We start from the raw sequence: 18,782 nt of genomic DNA on the forward strand, positions 1-18,782 counted from the left end.
CAGATGCCGGGCTCGCAGGTCACATCACAATGAAAAACATAAGCCATGATACGCAACAAAAAAATCTTATCTTTTTCTTTTTGTAAACAGACCTTTATTCATTTTCAATCTAATCATTTTATTTATAGTACTTTTTGCAGCAGACTTTACCTTATAGTCTACCTATATAGCTTAAGTGATAGGCGAAGAAAATTCAACCTGTCATCACGATTGCAAACTCACCCGGCATACGAGTTGCAAAGAGAATTTTTTCTACCCAAAATTTTACAAATGCATATACGTTGTGCAGTATTTATGTTCTTAGAATCCATTGAGTTGTGTTAAACACACTCTGCCTTTTTAAAATACTCGTCTCGGTCTCATTAAGACTGCCAAAGTGGGCTGTCTTGCACTAAAAATATGTACCCGCTCAAGTAATATGCATATATGCTCAGGTCATCCACCAACACCAGGCAATTAAGTATGGTTTTGGTAAGATTGTAATAATTAGATTCACTAAACAGGTTATTACAAGGTAATTTTTGTGCAAAATATAAATTCCCCTGACAAACGTGTGTAAGTAATAACTTTTAATCTACAATCGATTCTACAATCGATCCGACAGAAATTCTACAAATTTAGGCAATTTCTGAGCGGAGAAAACAGCGCACTGACATACATTTCGATTATTTATCAAATCATATTTGTGCATCCTGTTAGCATTGTCAAACCCACCAAATTCAATTTTGCAAAGATAATAAGTCTCTTTAATTCCCATTGGGGGTAGTCGAAAGTAAATAGGCAAGTCTAAACCGGAAATTCCAATATTTTAAGGTTGGCAAATCAGAAACATCTGAAACTTCAGTTGAAATTTTGAAATAGCCATCAAAATTCGTAAATTTTACCAGCAGAAAAAAATGTACGATAGCATCAACGCCATAATGACTGGGACAACCTAAAGTTGTCTTTTTTTCACATCAAATTTAATTTGAAAAGGTCACAAAAATCGATTCTTGGGAGAATGCAGGGGTACCTATGTACGTCAACAGATAAACAGATATGCAAATAAATTTATAAAGTTTGTTAAAAATAGTTTATTGGTATCAGTTGTATTTGTAAACCATTTAAGTAGCATAGCAGTAGGGCGCGCAGTTGGATACTAAAAAGTCAAGTGCGTTCCAGCAGGAATCTTGCATGTAAGCCTCTGAAGTGTTTGCAAATGACATGCATGTGTGTGTGCCAAGGACGTCAAGTACATAAAAGCAAGCGATGACACGATTAAACTTATCATTTGAAAAATATTTGGTGTGAGAACGACTGCCAAGACGTTGTTTTTGTTACGAAATCTCATTCGGTTTATCAACGTTTGTATATTCCAAACAGAAACTTGTTGCCGTTGGAAATCTGAGCGCCAGATGGATTCAAATTTGACCAATCAAACTAACGCAACAGTTCCAACGGAACCTGAAGACGTCGCTAACCTGGGTAAAATCCTTTGGTTTTTCCAAGTGATTTTTCTTTTCTTTATCATTTTCGCTGCCTTAGCTGGAAATCTACTGGTTTTGACAGCCACTTATCTGGATAAACGCCTCCACAATGCGAATAAGTATTTCGTTGCAACGCTTGCTGTATCGGATCTTTTGGTGGCAATGTTCAGCGTGACTATGCGTCTTCATTTATTCCTTAACGAAAATAAAATGACGCTGGTGTTTTGCCGTTTCTGGATTTGGGTTGATATCTTTACTGAGGCCGCCTCTATTACGACACTGACAATTATCTGCATTGATCGTTATTACAAGGTGTCCAGACCGTTCAGGTATAAGTCTAATGTGACGACGAGTCGTGCGTGTCGTATCATAGCGTTTATTTGGATCTACTCGGCCGTTCTTGGTGCACTCGGTCTTGTGCCGTACCCTGGAAACAAAGGGGTACATATAACAACAAACGTATGTCAGAACGAAAATAGAACATTCTATACTCTTGCTGCTCTGTTGGGTTTCTTCATTCCCGTGGGGATTTTGATCATATTATGTACTTTGATATTCCGTATTGTGCAGGCGCACAGCCGAAATCGTTTGCCAAGCCAGGAATGCAACGAGGACAGCGCAAGAATACACCAACGAAAACAAACGCATTCGAATCGAAGAAGTTTGCTCACGCTTACCCTGATCGTGCTAACTTTCATTATGTGTTGGGGACCGTTCTTCATACTGTTTGTTATTTTTCAACACAACCCTGCGCTACTGGGGTCTATGGGCCTATACGGATTTATGATTTTACAAACCATTTGTTTTGGAGTGTTACCCTACTGTAACAGTTTTCTGAATCCAATCATTTACGCTTTCTTTGACAAAACATTTAATATTGCTATCAAAGCCATGCTGCTTAAACTATGCAAAGGCCAAAAAAGTTATTCCGTTTATCGCTCTTCCACAGTCCGTATAACTCGACCCGAGGCAGCTAAAACCCTAGTTTAATGATATGGATGAGTACTATAACTTCCTACTTTTTACATATACCCATTTTTTCTGTACATAATAAAATCAGAATCCTGTAGGAAGTACAAAACTATGACATTGATTGAAATTTGAATATAACGCTTAACGGATTAGTCAACTAATCTGATGGCTGATAATATAGCTACATTAAAGCAACAACCCCGACTGGGATAAAAAACAAATTGGAAATTGTGTAAATAGCCATGGTTACGATATACGTTGTTGAAAAATGTTGCTTTGTCGCGTATATTAGGAGTGTCTCATTTTTTGCTTTTTCGGCCAATTTGAACAATCCTATATTTTGTAGCCTAATTTACACCCCCGACTGAGACTATGTCCAAGTAATATCCACTTTAACGAAAAATTAAGGGCGGGCCAAAATTACCCTCCCCACCAGTGGCACCCGGGTCGCCGCGTCCCTTATAGCAAGGGCGCGTATAGGCACACACAGAGACGGGTGAGTTTTTCTCGACGAGTGACCTTGACGTGGACGAATGGAAAAAAATGAAATTCGTTAAAAATACACTTGTCAAGACAAACTTGTTTTCATTATTGTTCGCACGAACTCGTCATTTAGTGAAGTCTGTACGTGGCTGCAATGCTAATGCATGACATGCATGCATGTAAATTTCGTAAAAGGGTCTCTCCTATAAAAACACCCTATGTATAATAGTAATGCATAAAAATCGCACTATTTGCTAGCCTAACTAAAGTTATATGACTTCCATCATATTCAATCAAATTTAATAAACAATGAATTTTGAGTATATTATAAAAGTTACTCCCAAAGCCCAAAGCATGCTGATAGTACCTTGTTATGCAATATTTCTATCACATGAATGGTTTATTCAATGTTGTGAAGATTTAAAACGTTTTGTTTTTGACATATGTTCGTTTCTTTGGCGGGTCTCTGCACCATGTTTCTTTTCAGTAGTTTCTTTGTTTCCTTTGGCCGAATAACCTGCCCTTTGTTTGCGATAATCCAAAGTCTTCTTTTTTGAAACACTCACAGGAGCTTGATATCTGTCAGTGAACAACAGAAGAATTTGGTACTAGCAGGTTTAAGATAAAGGTAGATTTTCTAATGCAGACAATAAATTGGTCACATACCCTGGTTCATTCACATTAAGAGGGATCCTTGATAAAACTATTTTGATGGCTGGAACATTTCTTGATACAGTTAACCTTTTAAAATAAACGAAAACATTGCGTGTTTTAGTAAATAAATGGAATTCTGAAGAGGGGATGAGTACAGTAACTCTACAGATTATCAAAATTCCATTTTGGCTAGCTTATCATTCCTTGATAGGAATTACAACTGATTTTACCAGTTTATATATAAAATAAAAGGGTCCCATTGTTTATTGTTCAGGTTTATGGTCATTGTTTCATAAAAAGGCTTCCTTGACAATGTTTATAAAAGGAGAATTAGGGAGATAAGATCTGTACCTGTCTAAGCCCTCTTGGTTTGGTTCCCATGTATCTTCCATTCTATAAAAAAAAAGAAAATCTTTAACTTATATGTGTGACTGGAAATAAAATGTATTTCCAATAGAAGGTATTTATCAAATACATATATTTCATAAAATTGACTGAAATAAGAAATCTTACTTTTTGTAAAATAGCTTGTTATTCTGATGAAGGTCCTGCAATGTGAAATAATATATGGTATTTATTAGAGTGTATAAATAGTATAAATAGTCTAATATTATATTACATTATACTCTACTCATAAATCATGAGTTGTAACCTAAGTCACCTGTACTAACAATCAGAACAATTATAGAATACCAGGTAAATTAGGTACTATTTTAAAAGTATCTTTTGAGAGTCAGTTGTAGTGTGTAGAACTGTCTTATTTGTTTTATGAAAATAGCATTTATTGTTCTAAGGGCCCAATTTATGCATTAGGTAACATAAAATAAGACAGTTCTATATAGCATTCATAGTTAGGTGTTGGATTGGCCATGAATTCTATAATTGCTACTCTGGCAGAACAAACCTGTTCTTTTCTTTTTATTATCTCCACACATGTTATAGCTTTGTTCAATGTGGGGCCAAATCCAATTAATACTACCTTTTCTCCATTCTCCTATGGTAAATTCATAATTAGTCAAAATGAGGCACTCTCTAGCTTACAGACATGTATAATTTTCTTGCATTCCGGGGGCTGGTACTCTTTGATGGAAGGACACAGTTGGACTCGTCATCTCATACACTACTATTTAACATATATGACAACTAGTTACATTTAATATTTTCAATGCTTTGCTGATGACAGCTTTGACTTTGCTTCCACTACCAACATAAACATCCCACGGTTCCTTTGGGTCTTCAACAACTGGTCTGCTGTTCAATTTTTTGTAGTGTTCCATCAGTGAAGTTTATATAGCATACTGTATATACAGTACTCCAGTACTCTTATACTCCAAAGAGATCTATCTGAAATTTTGTACACAATGGACAATAACCAAATGATAACTAGGCCTCTTAAAAATACTCAAAAGTTAAATGCTGACAGCTGTGAGTTCCTACCATTATCATTACCATTGCAAACCAACTTTGAAAAAGTGAAAATAAATTGAAAAAATAATTGAAAATAGAAAAAATAGAAATCGAATAACATGAAACCACTGGCATTTCTAACAACAGGCTCATGTCCGAGTCCGACGGCGAGCCACGTGAATACCACGGAGTCAGTGCTCATACTCATGTGAGGCGAGTTTTGAGACTTCACTTGAGAGGAACTACAAAATTTAAAATGGTCATTTCAATTTCACCCGAAGATGTACGAAGATTACTTAAATACGAAGACTTAATACCGATGATAGAAAATTGTCTTGGTAATTTTTCTGAACATGAAAACAGTGGTGTAGTAATGCCTGTTCGTAAGACTGTTGACGTGAACCAAGGCAGCGGGTACACAACTACATACTAACACTTCGCGTAGTCGAACTAAATGGGGGGGGGGGGGCGTGGCGGCAGGAGTGGGGGAGAGCCCTCTGGAGAAGTCCCCTGTCTGGGAATTTTTTACAATTCATCGGGGAATGAATGACAGACATAAGCTGAATTATGATAGTTATTTTTTTATTGAAGCCTTTGGCAGTCAGCACTTAGGAGTCCAGCTTCAGACCCCCTGTCAGGGACCTTAGCCCCAGTGTCAGGGAATTCTTGGTGGCACCCCTGGGTGGTGGAGGAGTGAGTTTTCATCGAACCTTGTCATTGGGCAATTCTGAAGGCATTGAAAAACACTGAAAATTGGAATTTCCAAATTTGGAAGAGGGTGATTTTAGAAAACACTTTTGAGGAAGTAAAAATTTGCTCTAATAGTGACTCCGGAACATGATTGATACTAGCTCCCATTTTCATGATCAGTAGAATAGTATATTCTGTGCATTTTATTCCTACACTAGATATCTGTTCACAATGCCATGTTTTTCCAAGAATGAAGAAGCACTAACTGTGAAATTAGTATCAAGGTTTCCTAAACAAAACCCATCCATGCACAGTATTATTATCCTGTTAAATTCAACAACTGGAGCAATTGAGGCTGTAAGAAACAAACTTAACAAATATAATTATTACCCAACTGTAGCCAAGTTATAAAGAGGTTGGCATGCTAGGCCGTGGCCTGAAACAGGTCAATGAAATAATAGTAAATTGTCACTGCACCACCCCCATAAAAGTTCCGAATTGTGCATCTGAATTCATTTTCATGTGAGAATGATAAATATTTTTCACACGACACTATCTAAATAAATATATTTTTTACAAATATCAAAAATGCTCACTTTACATCATATATTTAATGTAAATATAAACTTTCTTTTCAGTTATTGGATGGTGTAGTAATTACATTAATGCGTACAGCAGCTGCATCAGCTGTTGCTCTGAAGGTATCATTAATTAATACACCAATATCACACCATTGAACACAGAACAGTCAAATTCTTGCCCCAGATACTATGCTAATGACGTCTGTTTAAATACATACCTTTATATTCTTACTAGTATCTGACTGTGCCAGAGAAATGCAAGATTTTATGTATAATTGGTGCTGGTGGGCAGGCATTGAGTCACTTCCACGCATTCAAACATGTTAGAAATTTTACTGAGGTATAAACAGTGAAACTGGACGAAACAGACAAGAAGTTGTATTAACAATTGTATTGAGGGGTGTAAATAAAGAGTAGACTGTTTGAACAAGGTAAAACTGCTATTTAAAGTTGGGCTAACATACTTAATTGCTTTTCTCTTAGGTAAGGGTCTGGAATCGAACTGCTGCTAATACTCAGAAATTTGCCAAAGAGACTGGGGCAATTCCTTATGATAATGCAGAAGAGGCTGTAAAAAATGCTGATGTAGTTGTCACAGCTACTAGTGCAACAACGGCAGTCTTGTGTGGTGATTGGTTGAAACCTGGTGCTTTCGTGTGTTGTATGAATTTTTTTCTTTGAAATAAAATGTATTATTATTATACCCTGGCAACTTGACTGACATCCTTATTTCAAAATTACTGTACTTGATAAACATAGAATATATTTTAAATATACTCTCTTAATTCAGCTTCAAAAGCAGCATTTTGATCAAAGATATATATTATTGGACAAGTTTTAAAAAGATGAAGTTATTTTAGTGTTGTAATTTTTACATCATTCCACCTTTAAGCTGTTGGTGCACCTATAGAAACTGCCCGTGAATTGGATGATTCTGTGATGCATCAGTCAACTGTAGTTGTGGATGGTTATGATGGAGCTCAGACTTTGTCTGGTGATATCATTCTCTCAAAGGTATTATAGTTTTGGCCATTGGGTGATGGTTTTTTTGCAATTTTTGAATGTGAGAGGTCTAAATAAACATATATGCCAAATGTAATAAATATTTGCTACTAACTGTTTCTTCATGGGGCTTGACAATCGGAGTTTAGGGTTCTTGGCAGTCACAGTGGCAATTGGTCCCCAGTTCACGATGATAGTAAATCCCAGGCCAACATTGACCAATATTGTCACTCTTCTTTTAGGCCAAAATATCTGCTGAAATAGGTGAAGTTATTTCAGGAAAAGTGACCTTGCAAACAAACAAATTTGTTCTTTTCAAATCACTTGGTATAGATTTTTCTTGTGGATTTCGCATCATCCTTACCATTATTATTTACATGGTAATAAAAATTATCAATTGATCTGTTTTTATAGGAATGGCAGTTTATGATGCAGTAACAGCAAAACATATTTCTACCAAATACACAACATCTTCCAAACCTGGTTCATAAAGATAATCATGAAGAAGTACTGTACAATTGAATGCATGTATTTTCAAAAAAACAAATGCAAACATAATTACATAAACATCCCAAGGTTCCTTTGGATCTTCAACAACTGTCTGCTGTTCAATTTTTTGTAGTGTTCCATCAGCGAAGTTCATATATATAGCATACTGTATATAGACTATATACTGTACTCCTTAGGCACTTCTATACTCCAAAGAGATCTATCTGAAATTTATCAAATTTTATTACGCAATGGAAAATGACCAAGTGATATTATATAAACTCGGCTTCTTAAAAAAATTCAAAAGTTAAATGCTGACAGCTCACAGCTGTGAGTTCCTACCATTATCATTACCATTGCAAACCAACATTGAAAAAGTGAAAATAAAATGAAAAATAAATTGAAAAAAGAAAAAATAGAAAGTAGAAACCGAATAACATGAAACCACCGGCATTTCTGACAACAGGCTCATGTCCGAGTCCGACTCATGGTCCGACTGTCCGACGGCGAGCCACGTGAATACTCATTACTCACGTGAGGCGAGTTTAGTTTTGAGACTTCACAGTCTTCACTTGAGAGGAACTGGATTACTGGAACCGCATGTGCTGGAATAACATACAAAATTATGGCCATTTCAATTTCACCTGAAGATGTACGAAGATTACTTAAATACGAAGACTTAATACCGATGATAGAAAATTGTCTTGGTAATTTTTCTGAACATGAAAACAGTGGAGTAGTAATGCCTGTTCGGTCGACTGTTGATGTGAACCAAGGCAGCGGGTACACAACTATACATTTATATTGCCGTATTAAATGCCGTATTTCAAAGCCGCGGCCGCGTCTGAAATTTCGAAAATGCTATTACAGTGGTTATTACGGGCTTCAAAAATGCGCATATCTTGCAAAACTGCGCAAAACATATCTTATGCACGATACATATTTTTAACACTTCGCGTAGTCGAACTAAATGGGGGGTGGGGTTGGAGTGAGTTTTTATTGAACCTTGTCATTGGGCGTTTCTTAAGGCATTGAAAAACACTGAAATTGGAATTTCAGAATTTGAAAGAGGGTGATTTAAGAAAAACCTTTTGAGAAAATAAAAATTTTCTCTAATAGTGACTCCAAATCCTGAACATGGGGATTGATACTAGCTCCCATCCCATATTCATGATCAGTAGAATTTTATATTCAGTATTCACTATGCATTTTATTCCTACTCTAGATATCTGTTCACAATGCCATGTTTTTCCAAGAATGAAGAAGCACTAACTGTGAAATTAGTATCAATGTTTCCTAAACAAAATCCATCCATTCACAGTATTATTATCCTGTTAAATTCAACAACTGGAGCAATTGAGGCTGTAAGAAACAAACTTAACAAATATAATTAATACCCAACTGTAGCCAAGTTGTAATGAGGCTAACATGCTGGGCCATTACCTGAAACAGGTCAATGAAATAATAGTAAATTGTCACTGCATCACCCCCATAAGAGTTCAGAATTGTGCATTTGAACTCATTTTCATGTGAAAATGATAAATATTTCTCGCATGACACTATCTAAATAAATATATTTTTTGCAACAATCAAAAATGCTCACTTTACATCATATATTTAATGTAGATATGAACTTTCTTTTTAGTTATTGGATGGAGGGGTAATTACATTAATGCGTACAGCAGCTGCATCAGCTGTTGCTCTGAAGGTATGATTATTGATTAATACACCAATATCACACCATTGAACACAGAACAGTCAAATTCCTGTCCTAGATACTATGCTAATGACATCTGCCTAAATACATCCCTTTATTCTTACTAGCATTTGACTGTGCCAGAGAAATGCAAGATTTTATGTATAATTGGTGCTGGTGGGCAGGCATTGAGTCACTTCAACGCATTCAAACATGTTCGAAATTTTACAGAGGTATAAACAGTGAACTGGATGAAACAGACAAAAAGTTGTATTAACAATTGTATTGAGGAGGGGTGTAAATAAAGAGCAGATTGTTAGAACAAGGTAAAACCACTATTTAAAGTTGGGCTAACATACGTAATTGCTTTTCTCTTAGGTAAGGGTCTGGAATCGAACTGCTGCTAATACTCAGAAATTTGCAAAAGAGACGGGGGCGATTCCTTATGATAATGCTGAAGAGGCTGTAAAAAATGCTGATGTAGTTGTCACAGCTACTGGTGCAACAACGGCAGTCTTGTGTGGTGATTGGTTGAAACCTGGGGCTTTTGTGTGTTGTATGAATTTTTTTCTTTAAAATAAGATGTATTATTATTATACCCTGGCAACTTGGCCGACATCCTAATTCAAAATTGTCATTCCACCATTAAGCTGTTGGTGCACCCATGGAAACTGCCCGTGAATTGGATGACGCTGTGATGCATCAGTCAACCGTAGTTGTGGATAGTTATGACGGAGCTCAGACCGAGTCTGGTGATATCATTCTCTCAAAGGTATTATAGTTTTGTACAACAATTGGCCATTGGGTGATTGTTTATGACAATTTTGGAATGTGAGAGGTCTAAATAATAAACATATATACCAAATTTAATTAATAAATATTTGCTATTAACCATTTCTTTGTAAAGGGTAAGTAAAAATCAGGGTTTAGGGCTGTTGGCAGTCACAGTGGCGATTGGTCCACAGTTCACAATGATAGTAAATCCCAGGCCGACATTGATCAATATTGTCATTCTCGTTTTAGGCCAAAATATCTGCTGAAATAGGTGAAGTTATTTCAGGAAAAGCAACCTTGCAACCAAACAAATTTTTTCTTTTCAAATCACTTGGTATGGATTTTTCTTGTGGAGTTCTCATCATCCTTACCATTATTTACAATTTTTACATGGCTTTTAAGCCAATGTTTATGCCTTATATCAATGTAATAAAAATTATCAATTGATCTGTTTTTATAGGAATGGCAGTTTATGATGCAGTAACAGCAAAACATGTTTATACCAAATACACAACATCTTCCAAACCTGGCTCATAAAGATAATCATGAAGAAGTACTGTACAATTGAATGCACATATTTTCAAAATAAGAAATGCAAATATTAAATTTTTGAATCAAACTAATCGTTGTGCAAATTAGATAAATAGAAAAAATTACATCAACCCAGTTGGATAATAAGGTGGCAATACCCATGCATACTTGTGAAGATGAATTCCGAAAGATTCCAAGGAATAAAGATGACTGATAAATGTGATGATTGTTCATTTTTTATTTGCATGAAATCTTTTAGTAAAATAAAAATATAATCAATTCAAAACTGCTGTGTATCAAAAATATATATTTCAGCCTCGATGACCCTTCAACTTTGATAAAAGGATTTCATTTTTTCTACATTCCTAAAAAGGAAAAAAATATGTTTATATTAGCAATATATTAATGCATGGATGTATCTAAATTATATTGGAGATTAGTTGATGATTGGTAAATGGCTTGACTTCTTTACTAAAGAGATGGGTATGATAAGCTTTAGTTTGATGGATGACCTGTTCGTTTGTTTGTGGATCAATTAATGCTTTATAACCAAATATGGTTATAACATTGAGGAGGTGTAATACAAGTGGCATTTTGCACCATGAATTGCATGATATCAATGTGTAAGTGACATATATTTCACCTCTTGAAATTCTTTAACTGTCTTGAAATACTGTCTTTGCTTTTCAACCAGACTTAAGTATTGTTCATTTAGTTCATCTCTCTTCTTTTTCTCATTCGACTTCCTATCTTCAACCTAGTGAATAAACATATAAAAAATTTTAATCTACCATTAAATGCGAGGTAACCTTTTATAGCAAATGAAGTCAAACCATAGGTAGCCCAATGCGCTGCAGTACGTACGTCACTCGGGTAACGTTTATAGTATATAATAATATATAGTTTTAGTATAATTTCAGTATTGAAAAATGACCTTTGAGCATTCTGATTGGCTCCCTCGGCAGTAACTATGAGGCAATAGTTACTGCTCAGAGCAGTCTGAGCAGTAACTATTGCTTTTCCCCAAAAAACATGTCTGAAAATACTCAAAATCGTTTTGGAAAAATTTCGGAAGCAGAAATTGAGAACATAAATCAGTTGTATTTATAAATAAAACTTTTTCAATACTGAAATTATACTAAAACAATTAGTCGCCTCAGGCTCGGTGATTGCAAGCCTATATTCACTTCGCCTTCGGCTCAGTGAATATAGGCTTGTAATCACCTCGCCTTCGGCGACTAATTGTTAAATATTATTATATACTATATACGTGACCCGAGTGACGTACGTAATGCAGCGCATTGGGCTACCTATGGTCAAACCTACAAAAGAACAACGAAAGTTAAGCTATAAAAATTTTCAGAAAGAAATTATTAATTAATTAAACAACTTTGAACCTTTGATGTTGCCATAGTGCAAACTGCAAAAGCCATCTTCTAAAAAATTGATTGCTAAGGTTTTCGTTATTTTACTTTTGAACACCAACCTTGCCTTTGTTGTTCAGAACGCCATTTACAATTTGTTCAAATTGTTGCAAAAACTGCGTCTTCGTAGCAGGAGATGACATCGCCCTGTTAGAGTTACAAAATGTTTTATGTAGACAGCAAAACATGTTTTGAAGAGTATTTCAAACATAAATTTCTTTATAAGCACAAGGTATATGAAATGATGGGCATACTCACGTATTGAAGTTGTCATGGATAGAGTTGAGCAAAGTGACCTGTATCGGATAATCAATGAATTAAAAGGCGCTTTTCTAAATTAACAATTTTAGACTGAATACAGAAAACAGTTTAATTACTTCTTTTTCCAGATATAGTTTAGTGTCATCGAGGGTGTTGTAAAATGTGTAAAACTGTTTGGTCTCCTTGTGCGTCGCCGCAACTGTAACAAAAATTTATGCTATTGAAGCCTAAATTAACATTTCTTCTTCAAAAGTACCTGAAATTAAAGCATCTGTACAGTTATTCAGCTTTCCGCTGATAACTTCAAGTCTTCGAACTTGCAAATCTTTAAAAATGTAAAATTGTACCTTGATTATAGAGCTCGACGAACCGTCTTTGGTACTGCGAAAGTTCAGCACGCGACGGAACTTCGTCAATCTTTCTTTGCAAAACTGCGATCTCTCGGTTTTTCTTTGCCTGTTTTTTAGATATTTATTACACGTTTATCATAGACAAGGACATTATTCAACCATTATGTGACAGGGCCTTAATTAATATCTTAATAATTGATGTTAATAATAATACTCCATTCAACGTCTCAACCACGATAATAACTAATAATTTCATCTTGCTTAAAATATACATACCAAAGCGAGTCTTATTTTCTGGAGCTTCTGTTTGTCTGCCTCATACTGTTGTTCAATAACCTTGGCTCTTTCCTACAAGCACAACATAATAGTAGAAAAATTCCCAATAAGGTATCTTCGGTTAAAACTTGTATTGAATCATCGCATTCAACTCACTTCATCCTCATTCTCTTCTCCACCACCTTCTTTCAAATTCTTGATATTGTTCTTCAATTTTTCAAGTTCTTCCTGAAATTATGATAGAACGCGTTTATGGCGCTGTGGGACTCTCCGATACTAAGGCAAAGCAAAAATAAAAGGAGGAACAATGTGGGGACGCAAAGTGAAGGAAGAGCGTATAAACCAGGTCTTTATAGAAAAATCTTTATATCAAGACAGATACATGCACTGTAATCGAGACTAGATTTCACGGTTAAAAATATGATCGAAGAGCAATAAATATACCTTGCATTGAGCTTTGAACTGATGTTCCTGCTTCTTCAGATTTTCATTCATAGCCACAAGATATCGAAGTTTTTGATAAATACTTAAAGCATTGAACAAATAATTAGTGGTAAAAATTACAGATTGTTCCTTAAAGACATGTTTTTATCTCAGTCGTTCCGGTATTCGGACACGCGTATGTATATTTTCTTTAAGGGCTTTAGTTACCTTCTAGTTACCTACAAGCTTACCTTGCGTTTTCCCCTTTTTCCAATTCAGTCAGTGTCTGCATCTCCTCTTTGATTCTCTGTCCATATTCTTCTTTCTGCACAATTGGTGCATGTGTATAAATATATATTATATTACAATATATGTCTGCATGTCAAAGCGAAGCATCTGCAGCTACTAAGGAGTAGGGGGATATATAATCGTCATGCAGGACAAAGCATCAGGGAACTGCTGGGCAGCCGTTACTGTTCGCACGGGTCTCTGCAAACTGTATACAACATTATCATCAATTAAACTGTCATAAACGACTGACAGTGATACTACAATTTATTGCAATTTTTACCTTCGCTAAAACCTCCGTCGCTTCAATACAAGCTTGTTGTAGTTCAGCGTGTCTTTCTTCGACCTTAATCGAACAGAAAGTTTTTATATTATGCCAATCTTCTCAAAGATTCGATGTTTTCCCACGTGGTTCTATAGATATATTCGACGGGCATGAAGCACTAAAACTCGAACTTTCAGATAAAGACTTTTATCTCACTTGTGCTAATTTCTTCTCTTGATTTGCAATTTGCTTTTCTAAGGAAGCCAACATTCGTTTGTGCGTCTGTACACCGCTTGTCCTCTCATTTCTCTCACTACCTTCTTGTAATTCTGCTTGCTACAAAGGAACATGGAATGTACTGTAAGTACCACGCATATACTGTACCGATCCATGCGTTCCACGTAGATGCATCCACGGATACCTTCTCGGCATACTCAGATGCCATTTGTGAAATTTCTTCCGACTGTAAACCAACGATTGACCCGACCAGACTGGACGAGAGTGAACCCTAAATTGAATAAGACTTAGTTACTTTCCAGCATGAATGAAACCATGAATGAAACCTCACGAATGAAACCATTCACATACTGTCTAATATCTGCAGCATTCTCATAAGATAACCAGGCACAAGAAATATATAGCGAGACTGTTACAAGCATAAAATTTTGTTAAAACAATCACGAATTAGAGTAAGATGACCTAATTAGCTCGATAAATATGATAAGACCGGCTGAAGAACGGTCGTATATTCTCGTACCCTTATATAAATTGTTGTCATTACTGTTGGGAAAGTTTTCATCGATTTATGTTGGCCTATCTTTTATGTATTTGGAAAGCAGTCTTGTTACAAACGGTATACCATGTGTATCTGCTCAAAATAAGATCACATGCAACTTACCTCTTTACTTTGCATTGCCGCCATGTTGCTCATCAGAGAGTTAATGTGTTTCTGAAAGGCAGTATAAAAATATTATTAGTATATTATATAAAGAACATTCAACATGGAAATACTATACCTGCTCGATGATAAATTCATCCTCGTTGCTGTCTATAGATTCACTCTTCGGACGCCCGCCTTCTGCACGGGAAGATTTTTTGTTGTTTTTCTTTGCGTCTTTCTAAAAGAACGAGTTTAGCCATATGAATAACGTGCTACATCATTTTTCACGTCAGGTATTTTTGCCATAAGATACACGCACCTTCTCTTTCTGTTCTTTGCTGTATCCATATTGCCTAAAAATAGCAAGAGACCGAGTATTTCATCAGCAGAAAACTTAATCCTCTGAAATAATTTATTAGAAATTAAGGTCTCCAATCTTTTTAATGTAACCATATTTAAACAGTGAAAATGTTGTCACATCAGAGAGACAAAATGACGTTTCCGACTTGTCAACCGAGAGTTCGTCGGAAGAATCTTTCATTGGAGACTGTTCCACATGGCCGACATAACCTTGCGTTAAAAAAAGTATGTAATACCAGCCATATTCAAGTAATGTAGTCTTCACTCTGGTTTCTTCATCAGCAAACTCGAATGATTCTGGTTTCTTGTAAATTCTTTTGGGCTTGTACGTATCCTAACAGAAATACGTCAGCTTTAGACCCGTTTTCCACCAGGTGAATTTATTCGCGCGGCGCGAAGCGATATCTGAAATCCGGTGATGTGGTTGGTTTGCGAAAAAATTCGCCACGAAAAAGTAGAATCGCTTCCTACTAGTGGTTTCAAACGGGCTTTAGAGATCAAGAAGTCAGGTATGTTTTATGTACTACAATTAACAGAAACATATCTATTGCAAGACATGAATGTTACTTATGGTAGGCCGTGCATGTATTACATGTTTACCTATTGTTATATAGCTATGAAATGTCGCAACGAATCCAAGCTAGAGGAATTGGGGGAGGGGTTGTACCTGCATGCACCAATCTAGTCTCCAGGTTGCTTGACTTGCTTTGCTCGTTTTTAATGTTAAATATCTATTTACTGACCGGTAATGAGAATTTGTAACTTTCTCCACATTGTGTAACTGACCTTCACATCCAAAATTGATGTCGCACATTTGTCTTTTCGGTTGTCAAATTCTGAATCCTGAAAACACAACAGCAACTAGCCTAAATAATTATATCACGAGCCAAAGATTGGGGTCAATTCAATGTGGAGTCTTATAAACACATTTTTATATGGAGAACTGAAAGGATTCATTTACGATTCAGTTACGCGATGGTAAAGAAAAAGCTAATCCCATTGAAATTCCACCGCAAAATTTTTCCAATGTGGTTTAAATACCCATCTAAAATGGCGTCATTAAGATTTATATTAACTGAACCTGTGGAGTTGAATAATTCTTGTTGAATTGCGACATGGAAAACTCCCGAATGTAGTCACCCATTTCTTCACGAGTCTCAATTGCCTTTTTCACAAGCCACTGACAATGTTAAAGAAAAAAAATTGCAAAAGTGAATGAGATGAAAAAGATACCTAAATAAAGCATTGTATTGTACATGATGGCACAAAAAAATGTACGGAAATATCACAAAGCAGCAAAATGAATTAGTGAATTAATTAATCTTAGTTGATGTTAGCAATGTTCTGCATCAAGCACACACTTCTGCTAGTTATGTGTATAAAGTATGCACTATGCATGTTAAGTAATTACCTGAACTACTGGGAAAATGTGAATAAAATCCAATCCTTGAATTTGATGTGGTTCAAGGCGATGAGGACACTTCATTTTCGGCAAAACAGCAACAATTTTTTCTGTTAATGCTCTAAAATTTCCCAAACACAGTGTGAGTCATGCTGCCATGTTAAATGAAGACATGGCTGCAAAAAATGCTCTGTTCCCATTTAGGTTGAAAATTTAGATAGATAATTAATACCATATAACTATGGTACAAAAAACACTCACATTTTTTGACCAATTGTAGAGTTTTCCTGAAACAGTAAGTCAACATCTAGGTCAATATCACATGATGTGATACACCATGTCATTCCACCAACAACCTAAAAAATCAAATTTTTTGCCATGATCATTTACACCAGGTTGGGTGCACTAGATCTGTCATGCAGCTTGAGAAACTAGCATTAAAAACACTAAAATCACAAAAAGCAATCAATTTCCGAACTTTATAATCTAAAAATCAAATCAATAATTTCAAACCTTGTCAAAGGGGGAGAGGCCTTTAATTCTTGCTCGGAAATATCCTGCAGCTAACAACAAATCGACAGTCTCTAGTAGTTTAACATTCTGTTCTTCGTCCTCTCGGCTTTCAACCTTTAAGTTAACATCACTTAATTATTAATACTATGGTATAAAACAGTGACTGTCCTTTCTTGTTTATTGATATTTTATTACTTTCAACAGAAGTTTCCTAACCATGTCATGCTATTGCAGTGGTTATCAGTCAACAACAGGGATTGTTTAAAGAGGTAAAAATACAATAAAAGTGCAAAGAGTATTTACTGTAATATTTTCATCAGCAATATTTTCCTCTTAAATTATTTAAATCCTTGGATATAACATAGTTCCCATTGTTCCACATTCCCACTTAAAATAAGTCGTCTTTAGTTATTTTTTTCAAATCTCATAAGCTTAATTTAAACAGTTTCCTATCTTGTCAAAATATATCTTATTTGAAGTTTCCTTCTTAGATGGTGAAGGAAGGGGGAAATATGCCGGGGCCCTAAGTAAATATATAATAATACATAAAAAGGCCTCATCTGTGTCCAAGAGAAAACCTAAAATCCTAAAATCCCTAAAATCTCAATGTCTTTTAAAGGTCCTTAAATATTCTTAAATATATATATTGCCCAGTCCTCTCTCCACCAATGGACCTTCTATATAAAATTATTTACAAAGGCCTCAAAGTTAAATCTAAATAGCTACTATGGTTGTTACAAATTGACACCAATAATATTGATAAATGATAATCGATGTTATCAACATTTTTTTTTCAGTTTTTTACGTCAGGTATCACAAGACTGATTTATCACGAATCTACAGATATGAGATATGCCTAATATGGTACAAACCTAAAATATGACCTGTTTATTTTAAATATATAAGGTGATACATACAGAATTCAAAAGAATAAAATTGAGCAAATGTTAACCTGCTTAACTCTTCCATCAACATCTAGTTCTGGTTGAATAGATTTCTTCTTTATTCCAGCAAAACGCGAACTAACTTGCGACACAGCAGTCGCCATGTTTGATTCGATGCCAAATTTCCATCTGCCAAACGGATGTTAATTTCGATTTTTCTGAGAAAAATTACTTTGTCTCAGCCGAGCAAGGGGCCAAGAGTCACAAAGATGCCCTATCAATTTAATGAATGGCAATAAAAACGCCAGATTAAGATTAGTACGGCAGCGACGAAATCTTCAGTTTCGCATCATTCTGAATTCTTACATCAACTATTTTCCAGATTCCCAGAAACTTACTAACCTTGGTATTAGGTTTGGTCATCGAGTCATCGACGCCGACACTGAAAAAAGCCAGGTCTTAAAATCACGTACTAGAGAGATACAGATACGTATTATTAGTCTTACAGACTCTTACTGCATTCTTAACCTCGCGATTTACACAGCAAAGGGAGACCTTGGTCAGAAAACGTTCCATTAATCATTATATTCCTCTTAGTCTGACTCCAGTACTGAAATTGTACTAAATGTGAAAATTTACATCCCGTAAAAAGTTTCGAAAGTTTTTTCTACATTAATTACCAATGCAATATTGCTAGAGTGAATGGGTGCT

The 18,782-nt window shown here is 35.5% G+C and overlaps 5 protein-coding genes across 8 annotated transcripts; 3 read left to right on the forward strand and 2 right to left on the reverse strand.

The window, feature by feature from the left end:
* Window positions 1-1,166: 1,166 nt before the first annotated feature.
* Window positions 1,167-3,210, forward strand: LOC114519424 (D(1)-like dopamine receptor). The gene has a single exon (XM_028539553.1). It carries the CDS (start codon window positions 1,395-1,397, stop codon window positions 2,454-2,456), a length of 1,062 nt encoding a protein of 353 aa, XP_028395354.1. The 5' UTR covers window positions 1,167-1,394; the 3' UTR covers window positions 2,457-3,210.
* LOC114519453 (ribonuclease P protein subunit p25-like protein) lies at window positions 1,521-5,235 on the reverse strand. Of its 3 annotated transcripts, none has more exons than XM_028539582.1 (7): window positions 4,727-5,235; window positions 4,480-4,569; window positions 4,089-4,123; window positions 3,927-3,968; window positions 3,588-3,662; window positions 3,289-3,500; window positions 1,521-1,661 (listed from the first exon to the last, which is right to left on the reverse strand). In XM_028539582.1, the coding sequence occupies exons 1-6, from the start codon at window positions 4,850-4,852 to the stop codon at window positions 3,326-3,328; spliced, it is 543 nt and encodes a 180-aa protein (XP_028395383.1). In that variant the 5' UTR covers window positions 4,853-5,235; the 3' UTR covers window positions 1,521-1,661; window positions 3,289-3,325. The 3 variants fall into 3 exon arrangements, with proteins under 3 accessions (XP_028395383.1, XP_028395394.1, XP_028395403.1); XM_028539593.1 differs by lacking the exon at window positions 1,521-1,661 and adding an exon at window positions 1,799-1,893; XM_028539602.1 differs by lacking the exon at window positions 1,521-1,661 and having other exon boundaries at window positions 3,238-3,500; window positions 4,727-4,919; window positions 5,013-5,234.
* Window positions 5,117-7,852, forward strand: LOC114519413 (ketimine reductase mu-crystallin-like). Its single transcript, XM_028539542.1, has 9 exons — window positions 5,117-5,396; window positions 5,574-5,675; window positions 5,891-6,029; window positions 6,311-6,373; window positions 6,489-6,593; window positions 6,737-6,914; window positions 7,146-7,267; window positions 7,498-7,582; window positions 7,670-7,852. The coding sequence occupies exons 1-9, from the start codon at window positions 5,134-5,136 to the stop codon at window positions 7,744-7,746; spliced, it is 1,134 nt and encodes a 377-aa protein (XP_028395343.1). The 5' UTR covers window positions 5,117-5,133; the 3' UTR covers window positions 7,747-7,852.
* LOC114519436 (ketimine reductase mu-crystallin-like) lies at window positions 5,394-10,800 on the forward strand. 2 transcript variants are annotated; one of them, XM_028539572.1, is made up of 8 exons: window positions 5,394-5,890; window positions 8,970-9,108; window positions 9,390-9,452; window positions 9,569-9,673; window positions 9,819-9,996; window positions 10,091-10,212; window positions 10,464-10,548; window positions 10,675-10,800. In XM_028539572.1, exons 2-8 carry the CDS (start codon window positions 8,983-8,985, stop codon window positions 10,749-10,751), a joined length of 756 nt encoding a protein of 251 aa, XP_028395373.1. In that variant the 5' UTR covers window positions 5,394-5,890; window positions 8,970-8,982; the 3' UTR covers window positions 10,752-10,800. The 2 variants fall into 2 exon arrangements, with proteins under 2 accessions (XP_028395373.1, XP_028395365.1); XM_028539564.1 differs by lacking the exon at window positions 5,394-5,890 and adding an exon at window positions 8,294-8,527.
* A 182-nt stretch (window positions 10,801-10,982) lies between these two features.
* On the reverse strand, window positions 10,983-18,264 carry LOC114519403 (coiled-coil domain-containing protein 93-like). The gene is made up of 23 exons (XM_028539532.1): window positions 18,140-18,264; window positions 17,188-17,301; window positions 16,936-17,030; window positions 16,684-16,795; window positions 16,354-16,452; window positions 16,059-16,115; window positions 15,509-15,606; window positions 15,232-15,265; window positions 15,049-15,150; window positions 14,931-14,981; window positions 14,454-14,540; window positions 14,249-14,368; window positions 14,051-14,113; window positions 13,731-13,804; window positions 13,501-13,582; window positions 13,213-13,284; window positions 13,057-13,128; window positions 12,778-12,886; window positions 12,547-12,629; window positions 12,428-12,465; window positions 12,232-12,316; window positions 11,389-11,502; window positions 10,983-11,110 (listed from the first exon to the last, which is right to left on the reverse strand). The coding sequence occupies exons 1-23, from the start codon at window positions 18,233-18,235 to the stop codon at window positions 11,057-11,059; spliced, it is 1,911 nt and encodes a 636-aa protein (XP_028395333.1). The 5' UTR covers window positions 18,236-18,264; the 3' UTR covers window positions 10,983-11,056.
* Between the last annotated feature and the right edge of the window lie 518 nt (window positions 18,265-18,782).

Source organism: Dendronephthya gigantea, unplaced genomic scaffold, assembly GCF_004324835.1.
Source record: "Dendronephthya gigantea isolate DGI-Jeju-01 unplaced genomic scaffold, DenGig_1.0 000000F, whole genome shotgun sequence".
NCBI lineage: Eukaryota > Metazoa > Cnidaria > Anthozoa > Malacalcyonacea > Nephtheidae > Dendronephthya > Dendronephthya gigantea.

Bases quoted from the DNA above. Each gene is read 5' to 3' on its own strand.
- LOC114519424 (XM_028539553.1), top strand. From the start codon at position 1,395: ATGGATTCAAATTTGACCAATCAAACTAACGCAACAGTTCCAACGGAA.
- LOC114519453 (XM_028539582.1), bottom strand. From the start codon at position 4,852: ATGGAACACTACAAAAAATTGAACAGCAGACCAGTTGTTGAAGACCCA. The intron at 4,124-4,479 runs GTTTGTTCTGCC...TTCACATTGCAG, and splicing joins TAATAAAAAGAAAAGAACAG to GACCTTCATCAGAATAACAA. The intron at 3,501-3,587 runs GTATGTGACCAA...GTTCACTGACAG, and splicing joins CTTAATGTGAATGAACCAGG to ATATCAAGCTCCTGTGAGTG.
- LOC114519413 (XM_028539542.1), top strand. From the start codon at position 5,134: ATGTCCGAGTCCGACGGCGAGCCACGTGAATACCACGGAGTCAGTGCT. The intron at 5,676-5,890 runs GTGAGTTTTCAT...TTCCTACACTAG, and splicing joins CACCCCTGGGTGGTGGAGGA to ATATCTGTTCACAATGCCAT. The intron at 7,268-7,497 runs GTATTATAGTTT...CTCTTCTTTTAG, and splicing joins GTGATATCATTCTCTCAAAG to GCCAAAATATCTGCTGAAAT.
- LOC114519436 (XM_028539564.1), top strand. From the start codon at position 8,370: ATGGCCATTTCAATTTCACCTGAAGATGTACGAAGATTACTTAAATAC. The intron at 9,453-9,568 runs GTATGATTATTG...TATTCTTACTAG, and splicing joins CATCAGCTGTTGCTCTGAAG to CATTTGACTGTGCCAGAGAA. The intron at 10,213-10,463 runs GTATTATAGTTT...TTCTCGTTTTAG, and splicing joins GTGATATCATTCTCTCAAAG to GCCAAAATATCTGCTGAAAT.
- LOC114519403 (XM_028539532.1), bottom strand. From the start codon at position 18,235: ATGGCGACTGCTGTGTCGCAAGTTAGTTCGCGTTTTGCTGGAATAAAG. The intron at 16,453-16,683 runs GTAATTACTTAA...TAACATTGTCAG, and splicing joins ACATTTTCCCAGTAGTTCAG to TGGCTTGTGAAAAAGGCAAT. The intron at 11,111-11,388 runs GTGAAATATATG...TTTCCTTTTTAG, and splicing joins CAGTTAAAGAATTTCAAGAG to GAATGTAGAAAAAATGAAAT.